A 12430-nucleotide genomic window follows, 5' to 3' on the forward strand; every position below is an offset into this window, starting at 1 on the left:
ATCCTTTTCAGTTGCATCATACTGTGATCTTTTGCTATAAATTCCGTGTCTCCACAGCTACCTGATAAAGCAGCAGCATTCCAAAAGCTTGTACTTCCAAATAAACCTTTTTGGACTGTAAATGGTGTGTGATTTTTAACTTTGTTCACCTCAGTCCAACACTGGCATCTCCACATAATATTTATGAAGAATGCCTTCAAAAAAGACCAATCTTTTACAGGGACAACAACCAGTCCAGCATTGATTGAGGTATTATATCTCTGCTGGTAACCTGCTTATGGTTGAAAGCTCTACTTATTTTACTTATAGTTTCCCCTTTCGGGGTACATCCCTGAATTTGCAGCTTTGATCAATGCTTATTTTCATTTATTTTCTCACTCCTTGCTTATGCAGATCTTCACTACCACAAACTATTCCTACGGTCTCTAATTCTTTTATTAGAGGGAAATTTACTTTGACTGGTGACTGTGAGCAAATAGCAGCAACAATTATACATTCGAAATGATAATGCACTGGAGAATGAAAGCAGATTGGATATTATTCTTATTGCCCAGTCTGATTATTTATAGGCTCCTGGACAAGAAATTAGTAGTCCTCCCAGCCAAACACCCACTGTGAGAGAATAGCACGTCAAACTGACAACTTCCTGGCCAGAGAGGGTAAAACTGTTCCAGGACCATTTGAACCGTTAGCTTTGAGAATCAAAGGCAAATCTGCCTTAAGACTAGGAAGGCAGCCAATCAAATTGAGAGCTAACTTTAGTCTAGTTCAAAAACTAAAGTATAACACCTGAGTCATGATTTGTTATTTTTTATTTACAACGAAATTGAAGTTACATCAAATGAAAGTAAAGGTACTGCAGATGCTGGAGATATCAACCGAAACGAGAAAATGCTGGAGAAACTCAGCGGGTCTGGAAGCATCTGTGGAGAGTCCAATGTGACTCTTCTGTAGAACTGAAATAAGATTTGCTACATTAAACTGTACACATCAACATTAAATAAAACAAGTTAACAAATTATACTTGACCTATTTCATATGATTAAAAAGCACTAGAGTATGTGATTGGAAGATCACGATATTCAATTTGTATTACAGACAGGGTCTTACACTATCGATCACATTGGGCATATAGTCCATTTAATGATCAACCCAAGAATCTAAAAATGACCATCAATCTATAACAGTGACTAACACAGTTCAGCAAGAGCTCTCACCTTCCTGTAACATTATCCAAATGTTATTTTCCAGCCCATGTTTGTCAAGGGGCTACTGTAGATTTATTTTAAATTGTACTGATATGACTTTTCAAACATTAGTAACAATCTGATCTATTTACAAATCAATATAAATATGTAGGCATTATGCAAGAGCGTGTTTGTCCATGTTCAAAAATATAAAATGGCAATTTGGGATAGAGAAAGCAAGAATAGAGCAGTGCAGTGTGTAACATGGAGGGAAATTATTAGTTGCAAACCAAGTGAAATTCTGAAGGTAAATACTCAGTGTTATATTCAAGACAGGAGTGAGAGAACTTGTTGCACATTGTAACAAATACAGAACAGAAAGCATCATTCTGTACGCACACAAAACCTTGGTTAGGCTGTATCTACAACACTGTTCCATTCTGGCCATGTCATACTCTTGGACATGGAGAGATGCTGGGAGTGACTAGAACAGAGCCAAGGGAAATAAAGGCATAGAGAGCCTCCACCACCACTGAACACCCAGAGAGACTGGTCTTCTTGACCTGCAGAGTGTAGTTTCAGGCCAGTCCATTGAAGTCTTTACTGTGATGAAGGCATTGGGGTCTGAGTCCACATAGACATCTAGGATGAGAGTTGGGGTTCTATCAGGTACATTAGTGAAGAATCAATTGTCAGGAGATGTTTCTTTTCACAGACTTTTGGAATTAGCTGTCAGTTTTGACCAGTGAACATAGATTTACTTCACAGTTTCAGCAGGGAGTCTGAGGGTTGTTAAAGAGGCTGATATTGATGGGATTTGTGCGATTGGTCTCACTCTCAGTGTAACCTCCAAGAACCAACTGGTGATTGTCTTGAGGAACCAGAGGGGAATATTTGGAGATTGTTACCTGGAAGGATGACAATCAGAGATTGTAGTTTGTGAATATTCTCAGAATCAAATTACTGCTGATTATACCTGTCAAGATTTACATATAGAGCTGAAGTAGAGGAGGGCTGAGGTTTTGGATAGCTACCACTGAGGCCATATCTCAATGACAGAAGATGAGAGAAAACTTGAAATGAAAGTTGTGAACAGGGGCTTAACAACTCAAACATGTTTGCAGTGTGCTTACCTGAAATTGTAACCTAATTTGAACAAAAATGCCTCTTCAAAAATTCAAATTAGAAAGCATATGGTTAAGACTCTTTGAAAATTGCAACCAACCTATATTGCAGGGAAGAAAATATTTTGGGCTCAACACATTAAGCCCATCTGGGTTTCTGATATCTGCGCCTGCTGTTTCCATAGAAACTGAAATGCTTCATGGGGTTGGAAGTCATCACCATCTCATTTTTTAAATATTTAATTCTTATGCAGTTTTTTTCAAGATGTAGCTCAAACTGACGTGATGAAAATCTGAAAGTCACAGTCCACTTCAAATCTCAGCTGACCCTTACGAGAGTGGATGGGATTTAAGATTGCTGCTGCTATCACTATATTTTGCAATAGCTTGACTTGCTTCCAGCAAATTTGGTTCAATTATTACCATGGAAACGCACTTGTCGTCAAACTCAAACAAGACAAACTGTTAGAGTAAGCTAGCTACTTATTACATTTAATGTATTCACACTGGTACTCTTCAGTAACACAGAGCTCCCCAAAATAGAACAAAACCACAAATTGCTAATTTTTTTTGTTTCTTTCAGGTTCAAAATTTGAGGTGACAATTATGATAGAATTTACTGCAAACAATTTGGACCAACTGATCTATATTGGACTCGGCTCCAAATGAGTCTGCCACCACTCAATATCCATAATCTCACGCCATCAACATATCATTGTTCTTCTCATTTACTCCCCTTCATTGCCTGAACGCTTATTATTATTTGGGTGGTGCCACTGCTGAGGCTCTGTACGTGCTCAGAATGGGGCCTAATGGTGTAGTGGTAGTGTCTTACCTCTGAACCAGGAGGCTCAGGTTCTAGTCCCACCTACTCCAGGTGCAATAATTTCACTGAATGTGTCAGCTACAAAATAGGTACAGAACGGGCTTAGGTGCTAATGCTTGCTTTTGACTCAATGGTCTGAGTTCAAGATCCTCATCCTCAGCATATCCCAAATTTTGGATGTGCTGTATTATTTACAGGACTATGCTGAATTCTAAACCAAGCCTTAAATTTCAATTCATTAAAGTTAAAGTTGAGTTCACACACAGTTTCATGATGATATGGTAAACACCAAGATGCCAGGTCTTTGTGGTGCATTTAACATAAAAGAGCAGTTCAACATGGCTAGTTGGTAGGAGGTTCATAGATGTTGTCTAAATTAGAGGCACACAGTAGGTTAGTGATCTCACTTTAATGATCTTCCATCTTGCCTTGTGGAATTGCGAGAAAAGGCCATGATTATAGATTCTGCACTACAATGTACTGTCTCTGTATTATACTAAACCAAGCACTAGAGTGCTTCGAGAGGAAGTTCACCACTGCCTTCTCCAGGCAAGTTATGGATTGAAAACAAATGCTCATATTGACAGTGACGAGGAGAGAGTGAGGACTGCAGATGCTGGAGAGTCAGAGTCAAATGGGGTAGCGCTGGAAAAGCGTAGCAGGTCAGGCAGCATCTGAGGAGCGGGAGAGTCAACGTTTTGGGCTAAGCCCTTCATCAGGAATGTGGAGGGGGGGGAATGAGAGATAAATATGAGGGTGGGGTGTGGGGAAAGTAGCTGGGAAGATGATGATAGGTGAATGCATGTGGGGGGGGTGATTGTGAAAGGTCAGTGAGGAGGGTGGACAGGAAGGAAGGAAGATGGACAGGTAGGACAGGTCAAGAGGACGGTTGTTGGTGGGTTCGATCTGGGATGAAGTGTGGGGAGGGGAGATTTGGAAGCCAGTGAAGTTGATGCTGACAGCAATGTATACATCCTGTGAAATAAAATAATATTTATACTACTTTCTCTTAGCTCTTTCCACGTCAGCTTTCTCCACCACTCTGATAGAGAGCCTGACATATGACAGAATCAGTTACCTGACCAATATATGACTTAAGGCAGTAAAATCAGTTGGGTTGATGCTGATGGATGAGAGGCCATTGTGTCCATCTTATTGTAACATACACTCTCGAACAAGAGTTATTGTCTAACAATAATGATCTGTGAGCCCTGGGCTGGTGTTACTACTCGTTAATATAGCCTTACCAAGGTCAGCTTTTTCTACTAGTAGCCTTCACCCCATTGGCCACTGACCAGAGAGCTGTTTGTGTTGGGAAATGCAGACAAAGGCCATCCAGCCATTCTGCTTTTCAAAAACATGACTCATTAGAGATCATGGTTTTCTATCTTTTAGATATTTGCCAGTGTCTTTCCCTTCATTGTCTGCCATGGGTTGGTTGGTAGTTCTCAGCAGTGAGTTACAAAATTCCAAGTTCTAGAATGTGAGGCTGTCACTTCAGTGCAGTGCTGGGGGGAAGCTGCACTGTCAGAGCTGCCACATTTCAGAACCAAGTCATTGATGTCTGAGCATGAGCTCAAATCATCTAATGGCACTATTTCGAAGAAGAGCAGAGGAATCTCTCTAGTATCCTGAACAATAGGGTGGCATGGTGGCTCAGTGGTTAGCATTGCTGCCTCACAGCGCCAGGGACCTGGGTTCGATTCCAGCCTTGGACGACTGGCTGTGTGGAGTTTGCACATTCTCCGATTTCTTCCCACAGTCCAAAAGGTGTGCAGGTTAGGTGAATTGGCCATGCTAAATTGCCCATAGAGTTAGTTGCATTAGTTAGGGGAATGAGTCTGGATGGGTTGCTCTTCGGAGGGTCAGTGTGGATTGGTTGGGCCAAAGGGCCTGTTTCCACACTGTAGGGAATCTAATCCAATCAATATTGATCCTTTGAACAGTATTATCCCACTGAGGTTTGGGGAATATGGTGAAAACAATGACTGCAGATGCTGGAAAGCAAATACTGGATTAGTGGTGCTGGATGATGAGGGCATTGATGAAGGGCTTTAGCCCGAAACGTCGATTTCGCTGCTCGTTGGATGCTGCCTGAACTGCTGTGCTCTTCCAGCACCACTAATCCAGTATTTGGGGGAATATGCTGAGCGTGATTCGGCTGCTGCATTTTCTACCTAGCAACAGGGACCACGCAAGTGTACTTCTGTGGTTATGAAGTCCTTTGAAAAGTTTGGTGGCTGAGCAAATGCAACAATACTTTCAATGATTAATTAATGAATTGAATGAGATGATACCACTCTACAATAATAGGAGCTGAAAGTCCATGGGGTGAGCACAGGTGTCAGGTACAAGATAGGAATCATTACAGATTCATTAAGACAGGGATTCAGCAATCAGTAAATTGGTATTGATCTTCCCCCAATCTTTCTTACCCTAAATAGGAATATAATGAAGAGGGATGAGTTTGCATCTTCACAGAATATTGTAACAGAATTGGAAGCAAATTACTGCAGATGCTGGAATCTGTATTTGATGAAGAGACATCGAGACTTGTAGTGTTAGCTGGCTCTCTCTCAATGGTTGCTGCCTGACCCGCTGTGGTCTTCAGCATTTTTTGTTTTCAGTACAGAGTTGGATTTTGTGCCGCTTCTAACAGAACGAATCTCTTCATTTTCCTCAATCTGTTTTCATGTTTGAATATTCATCAATTATCCATTTCTAAGATATTGTCAACCCCCTTACATCACTGGCATCGTCCGCAAATTCCACTCTTAAAAATAACCTTAATTTAAAAAAAAACCCTCACCAATTCTCATATTCTTCCTGATGGTGAGGTTTTAAATTTCTGCTAGTTACTGCCTCTGGGAAAGCTCTTGTTTTACCTCATCAACCCCGCCTCTCCCCCAGCAGTTCCTGACCATGTCACCCTCACCTCTTCACCCTGAGGATTAACTCCATGATTGTAATGACTACACCCTTCCCAACAATGGTCCAACGAAAAGTTTGAGGATACCTATCGCATGTGGTTTGTTTCGGTACACAGTTATCTTCACTGCTGTTTGAAATCTCGTTAGGGCATTGCTCTTATTTCCAACAACAACTTGAGGGGTATTTAGACAGAGCCTTTAATGTTGGAGCACGCTCCGAGCTCCTGCAGCGGGGGTAATGATCAAAGGGTGAGGCACGCCAGGCAGCTGATCACAAGTGGTTCATCCGAGTCTCTGAGAGAGGAGCAGGCTCAGGGAAGGCGCTGAGGTTCAGCCTTCAGGTAACCCAGGGCCAGTCAGAAACCAGCGGTCAGAATTCACATAGCGCCCTGGGAATGTGCAGATCTTCAGAATTGGGAGAGAGTTTAAAGTCCAATTGCAAGGAGAATAACTCTGGTTCTGACGAAGGGTCACCAGTCTCTGCTTCTCTCTGAGATGCTGCCAGATCTGCTGAGTTTCTCCAGCAATGTCTTTGTGTTTGAGCTGTGCTTCTGGAGCACGTGTGTCCTCAGCACCGGACTCAATCAATCTCATGAAGTGTTACACTTTACAGCAGAGCTCATTAAAGACTCTCTCTCTGAAGCACAATTCCTGTCGGTTAAACACATCTGAGCCGTGAATGTGCCAAGAGGCAGCCATTGAGCGGGGTGTCCCACTGGGGCAGTAGGGGCTGGAGAATCACTCACTCTCCGCCAGTGAGGGGCTATATGCTTGTCTGGACAAATTAAAGGGAGCTGGAGAACAGGATTACCAGAGAACTGCACCCCTCCCCTTCCCCCACCCTCACACAAACAGAAGGAATCCACTGTACTTCTCCAACGTGGCTTTAAAGCAAACAGATCCGAGCGTCTCCTTGAAATATGAATGAAGCTGGACTGGGGCAGCTCAGCGCCGGCTCCTGACCGTGGAGCAGAGCCTTGGAGATACTGCTCCCTGGACATTGACAAGGACAGAGTGAACCAAGTCCAAGCTCCGCTCAATGTCTTCAACAAAACATCTCAAACACTCCAACACCGAAACAAAACCCGACAATCCCTTCCACAACCAGTCCCTACTAACAGGACATTGTTGGAGGAAATCTCCCGGGGTTTGGGAAAGCAGTCACATCGGTCTGCTGAAAATGAGACTAACCCTCAATGCAGTGTTCCCGGGGAAATAAAGCAGTCAGGAAAATAACTCGGATCGAAGGCAAATATTCACGATTGGCAGTGACTGGGTGGGGGTACAGTGCTCAGTTCAGTCACAATGTCAGGACAGAGAGAGAGAGAGTGTGTGTTTAGGGTAGTGTGGGGGGATGGAGAGAAGGCAGAGCACATGAATATCCCAACCCAGATTGTCAGCAATGGTCATAGTATATGTGAGACCGCGTGTAAAATAACACAAAACTGCCGAGCATGAAATCCCAAATAAATTATTTCACTGGGAGCAAGCTGCAAATTCTTGGTGTCTGTCAGCCGCCCTGTCAATCAAACTTCATCCTCCAAATACACATCCGCGTCCCTCTCTCTCTCCGGCTTCATCTTTGTTCGTTTCCAGCTTTTTGAAAAGGACCAGCTTAAAATCTTTCACTGTTTTAACAACGTGATCCAACTCTGTTGACTGTGTTCCCCCTTACCCCCCCGGGAAAATTGGGGATTTTTGGATTGGAGTGGGGGAGAACTTTGCCTGGGGATTTTTTCTATTGTCTGGTGCTGGTGCCTTCCCCCTCTGGGTTCCGATTGGACACGGCGGTGTTACCGAGGCTCTTTCCCCACCTCCTTTATCTGTTTGGGGCGTTGGTGCATGTTAGATAGAGGGACGGTTTTACGCAGTTCATTTCTGTAGATGGGGACTTGCTGAGCGGTCACAGAGAGACAGAGAGAAGGTTCCGCTGTGGGGACAGCAGAGAATTTAAGACAAAAAAAAGGCTTTGTTGGAGTCTGCCCTCTCGATGCTTGTTGTGAGCTGAGTGTGGTTTTGCCTGTGCACAGGTTGCTGCTTAGAAACCTGTGTCTCTGAGTTCGTGCATCGAGTCGGCGCTAGTTGCCTTTGTTTGAGTCGGGTGTGTGTGTGTGTGCGAGAGAGAGACCGTATTCAACATGGGGAGCACACTGACTAAACCAAAAACACAAGACACCACTGGAGTAGCTGGCAAATCCAACGGCCAGGTAGGATTTTAATGGTCTTGTGTGAAGGGTTTAATTTTGAAATGAACTGGGATTATCTTGTGGCGACGGTGGGGGGGGGGAGGTGGGAGTGTACAGTATTGATACAACCTTGGAATTTCAAATCCACCTTTTCTGCGCTTTTCACAAAAGCGGGAGACTGGGGTTTGGGCTTCAACACGGGGAGGGGGCGGAATATTGGAAAAGGTTCATGTGGGTTTATGAAGGGATTCTTAAAAGAAGGATCTCCTTTTGTGGGATTTGACCAGGTTTACATTGTTCCCAGAGCTGTTCTCCATGGAAACATTCTGGGGCAGCGTTTCGTGTGAATGCAGAAGCTTCGAATCTCAAACCCCCAGCCCCGGGGGTGGGGGGTAAAACCGGGACCATTGCACCCTCCGCCGTTTCTTGTGTTTAAAAGTTATTTTTGTGATGGTTTTATTAATTTTGTCTGGGACTACAATGTTAATCTCCGGCTCTGTTCACCGGTGGGTGCCCCGGGGGTGGGGGTGTCGTGGATGGTCGGGGGAGGGGGTGGGGATCTGAGGAGGGAGGGGGTGGCGTGGGGAGGGGGGGTGTCCCGGGGGTGGGGGTCTGGGGAGGGGGGTGTCGTGGGGAGGGGGGTGTCCCGGGGGTGGGGGCGAAGAACAAAGAGCCGCCCCGAATCGCGCCCGAATTTACGGGGGGTTTCGCTGATCGTCGAGAAATGGGCGGGACCTTGAGTTGGCTGATACTAGCCCCCAGCCCAGGGGCCGAGCGGCCGGCATTCTGGTGGAACATTCGGGCGGTCGTTGCGCCGAAGGACGGGAGCGCCGCCTGTCGGTGGCGGGCGGGAGTGCGGGGCCTGAGCGCAGTCTCTCCCTCCCCCGGGGGTTGGTGGGGGGGTGGGAAACCAGAGGGATGCAGGGAGCCCCTCACCCAGTGAATGTGAGCAGTGCCCCCCCCCCCCCCCCCCGCTCAGGGGAATGTTGGAGCTCCCTTCACTCTGTACGAGGAATAAACAACTCAACACACAGTCCCAGCTCTGACACTGGGGACACATTCTGGGGGGGAAACTCCCCTGGGCATCTGGCGAAAGTCCTCCCTCCTTGAGCAAATTACACAATCCAGTTTCGAATTGCTACTTGGGTTTTTTTGGTACTTTCCCCAGGGCTGTTTTTCTGTTGACTGTTTTGATCTGACTTTGTCCCAATATTTACTGAGCCCAGCTCAGACTGGGAGCTGATATTTTGAGAGATTTTCCAATCCACCTGTTCCCACTTGCTGTTACAGATCTGGGGTGGTGCTGGTGGGAACTCCTGACCCAGAGGTCAGGACGCTGTGCCCAGGCACCGGTTGTACACTGGGTGGTGTTGGTGACCTGGCTGTATTTGCCTTTGTTTTGAATTGGGGTGTGTCAATGAATGAGTGTAAATAGAAAGGTGAGCATGACTCCTCCTCCTCAATACTCACCCTTCTCCACGTGCCCATCTCAATTACAGGAAAATGGCCATGTGAAGACCAATGGTGACGTGTCTCCAACTAAAGCCGACGGAGAAGCGGCTGCAGTTCCAGCAAATGGACGTGGAGCCACCGAGGGATTGAAGGAAGCAGCTGAAAGCTCAGGTGATGCCATTGAACCAGCACCACCCGCTGAGGGGGAAGCTACTAAAACTGAAACCACTGAGACTCCCAAGAAGAAGAAGAAAAAGACCCTGTCTTTCAAATCCTTTAAGCTTGGCAAAATGTCCTTCAAGAAAACCAAGAAACCCGAGGCAGCTGAAAATAGCCCCACTGAAGATAAAGCCGAAAGCAAAGCAGTAGAAGAGACAAAAGCAAGCAGCAGTGAAGCGAAAGAGAGTGCTGTGGAGGAGGTGAAGGAGGAGAAACCGGCAGAAGCCAGTGCTTCTGAGGGACAAGAAACCAAAGCAAATAACGAAGAGTCTCAGACTGAGGAGACAGTCCCTGCAAAGGAGGAACAACAACAGACTTCAGGAGAAGAAGTCAAGCAGGAAGCAACTGAGGAACCTACAAAACCAGCAGAAAGTGAAGAGCCTAGTTCAACACCTGCACCAGCTGAGGAAAAGGAAGAGTAACACTGAAACTGTTTACAAACTTACTCTGTGCCACGTGTTCACATGAGACCAACTTGTCCCTTCCAGCAGTCGACCCTAATCATGGACATGCACACAGCCCACTTCTTTTGTTGCTAGATCTGTTCAGCCAACTTTAGTCTTCAAATTGTCTCAGTATTAAAGTTTTATCTTTTTTCACCTTTTTGAATTTTAAAATGTATTTTCCTGGGAACAGCTTGGGTGCAATAAATATCCACTTCCCCAGTTTTGGGATTTAAAATTTAAGTTTACTGAAGAAATGAGAGGATGTAACCTGGCCAATGCTGAATTCCTTCAATTGTCTACACGTGGCATTAATCCTTTTAGTCACACGATCTGAGAACATTGACATTCTAACTGGACCTGGGTTTGACTGACACTTTTGGAGAATCCCTTTTCATCAATTCATTAGCATTTGCAGTCCTGCTTTGTTTCCCAATTTGAGACATTTTTGTGCTTTTTAGGAAAACAGCAGTTTTGATCGAAGCTTCTAGATTTTTTTTGTAGTTTTACAGTCTGACTACAACACTATTGAAATTTTAAGTATACTGTGTTCCCATTAATTTTTTTTGAGGGGGAGTGCAAAGAGTTTTAAATGTGATGTTTTTTGCTGTTTTTTTTGTCCTGTAAATAAAACTTTGGCCAAATTGATTTGCAATTTTTTATTGCTAACTTTTAAGGTGGTATAACTATTGTAACATTAAAGGGAAAATAAATTTCACCTGTGGACTGTTCAAGTGTAATTCAACTTTCCCTTACTACAATAAGTTGGATGTGAGCGACTATTTGAACGTCTCCCCCAGTCCAAGGCAGTTTACATGATGCATCTTCTATAACCTACCAGTCGGTGTGAGGGGTGTAGACATATATCAGGAAGGTGGTTATTCACAAATAGGGCTTTTGAACATTGACCAACTTAAAATCAATATAAACGGCCTAAGATTGGAAATAGATTTCCATGTTTCATTTGTCACTCTTCATTGTGGTAATTGTACAGTTTTAAAAGTAACTAATAAACAAAATGGAGGAATCATTGTTTGTGCTGCAGCCATTGACATCACTACATCTGCAAATAACCTTCAAGGATTTTGAAGAAAACTTGATTCTTGGCAAGTATTGTCTGTCTGAATAGACAACAGGATGAGGATATCTGGTCATGTGATCCTCTTTGGCCATGATCTTCAGTGGTTTTAATTAGCCTCAACACCAAATTCCCAACAAACCTTTGAAACCAAGCAATAAGTCCCTACTTGTGTATCCTTATGCTTTTAAGATTGTGCTCTATAATCACATTGAGGGTTTTTTTAATTTTTAATTTGTCACTGCCCCTTTAGTTCTCAATCATTCATTTCTTCTTCCAGTTTGAATCAAGCTTTGAAGTATGGGACCTGAAGTCATAACAGCTTTATTATCTGTTATTGGAATTTTTCAAAAAAAAGTGTGCAGCTTTTCCCTGTTTGCATGTAGTGGGCCTTCATTTTAAAATAGCTGCTCTTCATTTTCGATCTTTGATTTAATCTTCAAGAATTGACTGAAGTTGTGAATATTCCTATTTGATAGTCGTCATCATCATCCAAATGATCACTGCTGATCTGAATTGCTGCTGGTGACTTATTAAACGTAGACATGGGTGACCCAGTACCTGCTTAATGTTGCTACTGATTGATCTGATCCCAGAGCAATAGAGGAATCTGACCTACTCCAGTCCTGGGAATCTACAAACTGATTGCAAAAACACATAACTGACTTAGCTGAGTTGAATTATTTAACCAGTGATTTGGCATGGGACCTAAATTTTCTTAATTTTGAATATTAATCTTTTTATAAAAATTTCTAGACTGTAACCACCTGGACAATTTAACAATTCACTCTGGGTTGGAGGTGCTCTGTTGGCTGGGTATTGATAAGTGGGGGATGTTTTCCGTTTCTTTGTATTACAGATCAATTAAATTGGAGGACAGCTAATCCATTCGCTCAACATGGGTAGGTATAAGGTCATTGCTCAGAATCCCCACTTGACAAACCAAACGAAGGATGTGATTTAGATGGCTGAAAGGTAGGTCCAA

The 12430-nt window shown here is 43.9% G+C and overlaps 1 protein-coding gene across 1 annotated transcript; it reads left to right on the forward strand.

The window, feature by feature from the left end:
- The first annotated feature begins 7913 nt into the window (after positions 1–7913).
- Positions 7914–11397, forward strand: marcksl1b (MARCKS-like 1b). Its single transcript, XM_072547906.1, has 2 exons — positions 7914–8274; positions 9753–11397. The coding sequence occupies exons 1-2, from the start codon at positions 8206–8208 to the stop codon at positions 10344–10346; spliced, it is 663 nt and encodes a 220-aa protein (XP_072404007.1). The 5' UTR covers positions 7914–8205; the 3' UTR covers positions 10347–11397.
- Positions 11398–12430: the final 1033 nt, after the last annotated feature.

This window comes from Chiloscyllium punctatum, chromosome 27 (assembly GCF_047496795.1).
Source record: "Chiloscyllium punctatum isolate Juve2018m chromosome 27, sChiPun1.3, whole genome shotgun sequence".
Taxonomy (NCBI): domain Eukaryota; kingdom Metazoa; phylum Chordata; class Chondrichthyes; order Orectolobiformes; family Hemiscylliidae; genus Chiloscyllium; species Chiloscyllium punctatum.

What these genes read in the sequence shown, in the direction of transcription:
- marcksl1b (XM_072547906.1), top strand. Translation starts at nt 8,206, where the DNA reads ATGGGGAGCACACTGACTAAACCAAAAACACAAGACACCACTGGAGTA. An exon ending in CTGGCAAATCCAACGGCCAG is followed by an intron (nt 8,275 to 9,752) that starts GTAGGATTTTAA and finishes TCTCAATTACAG; the next exon opens with GAAAATGGCCATGTGAAGAC.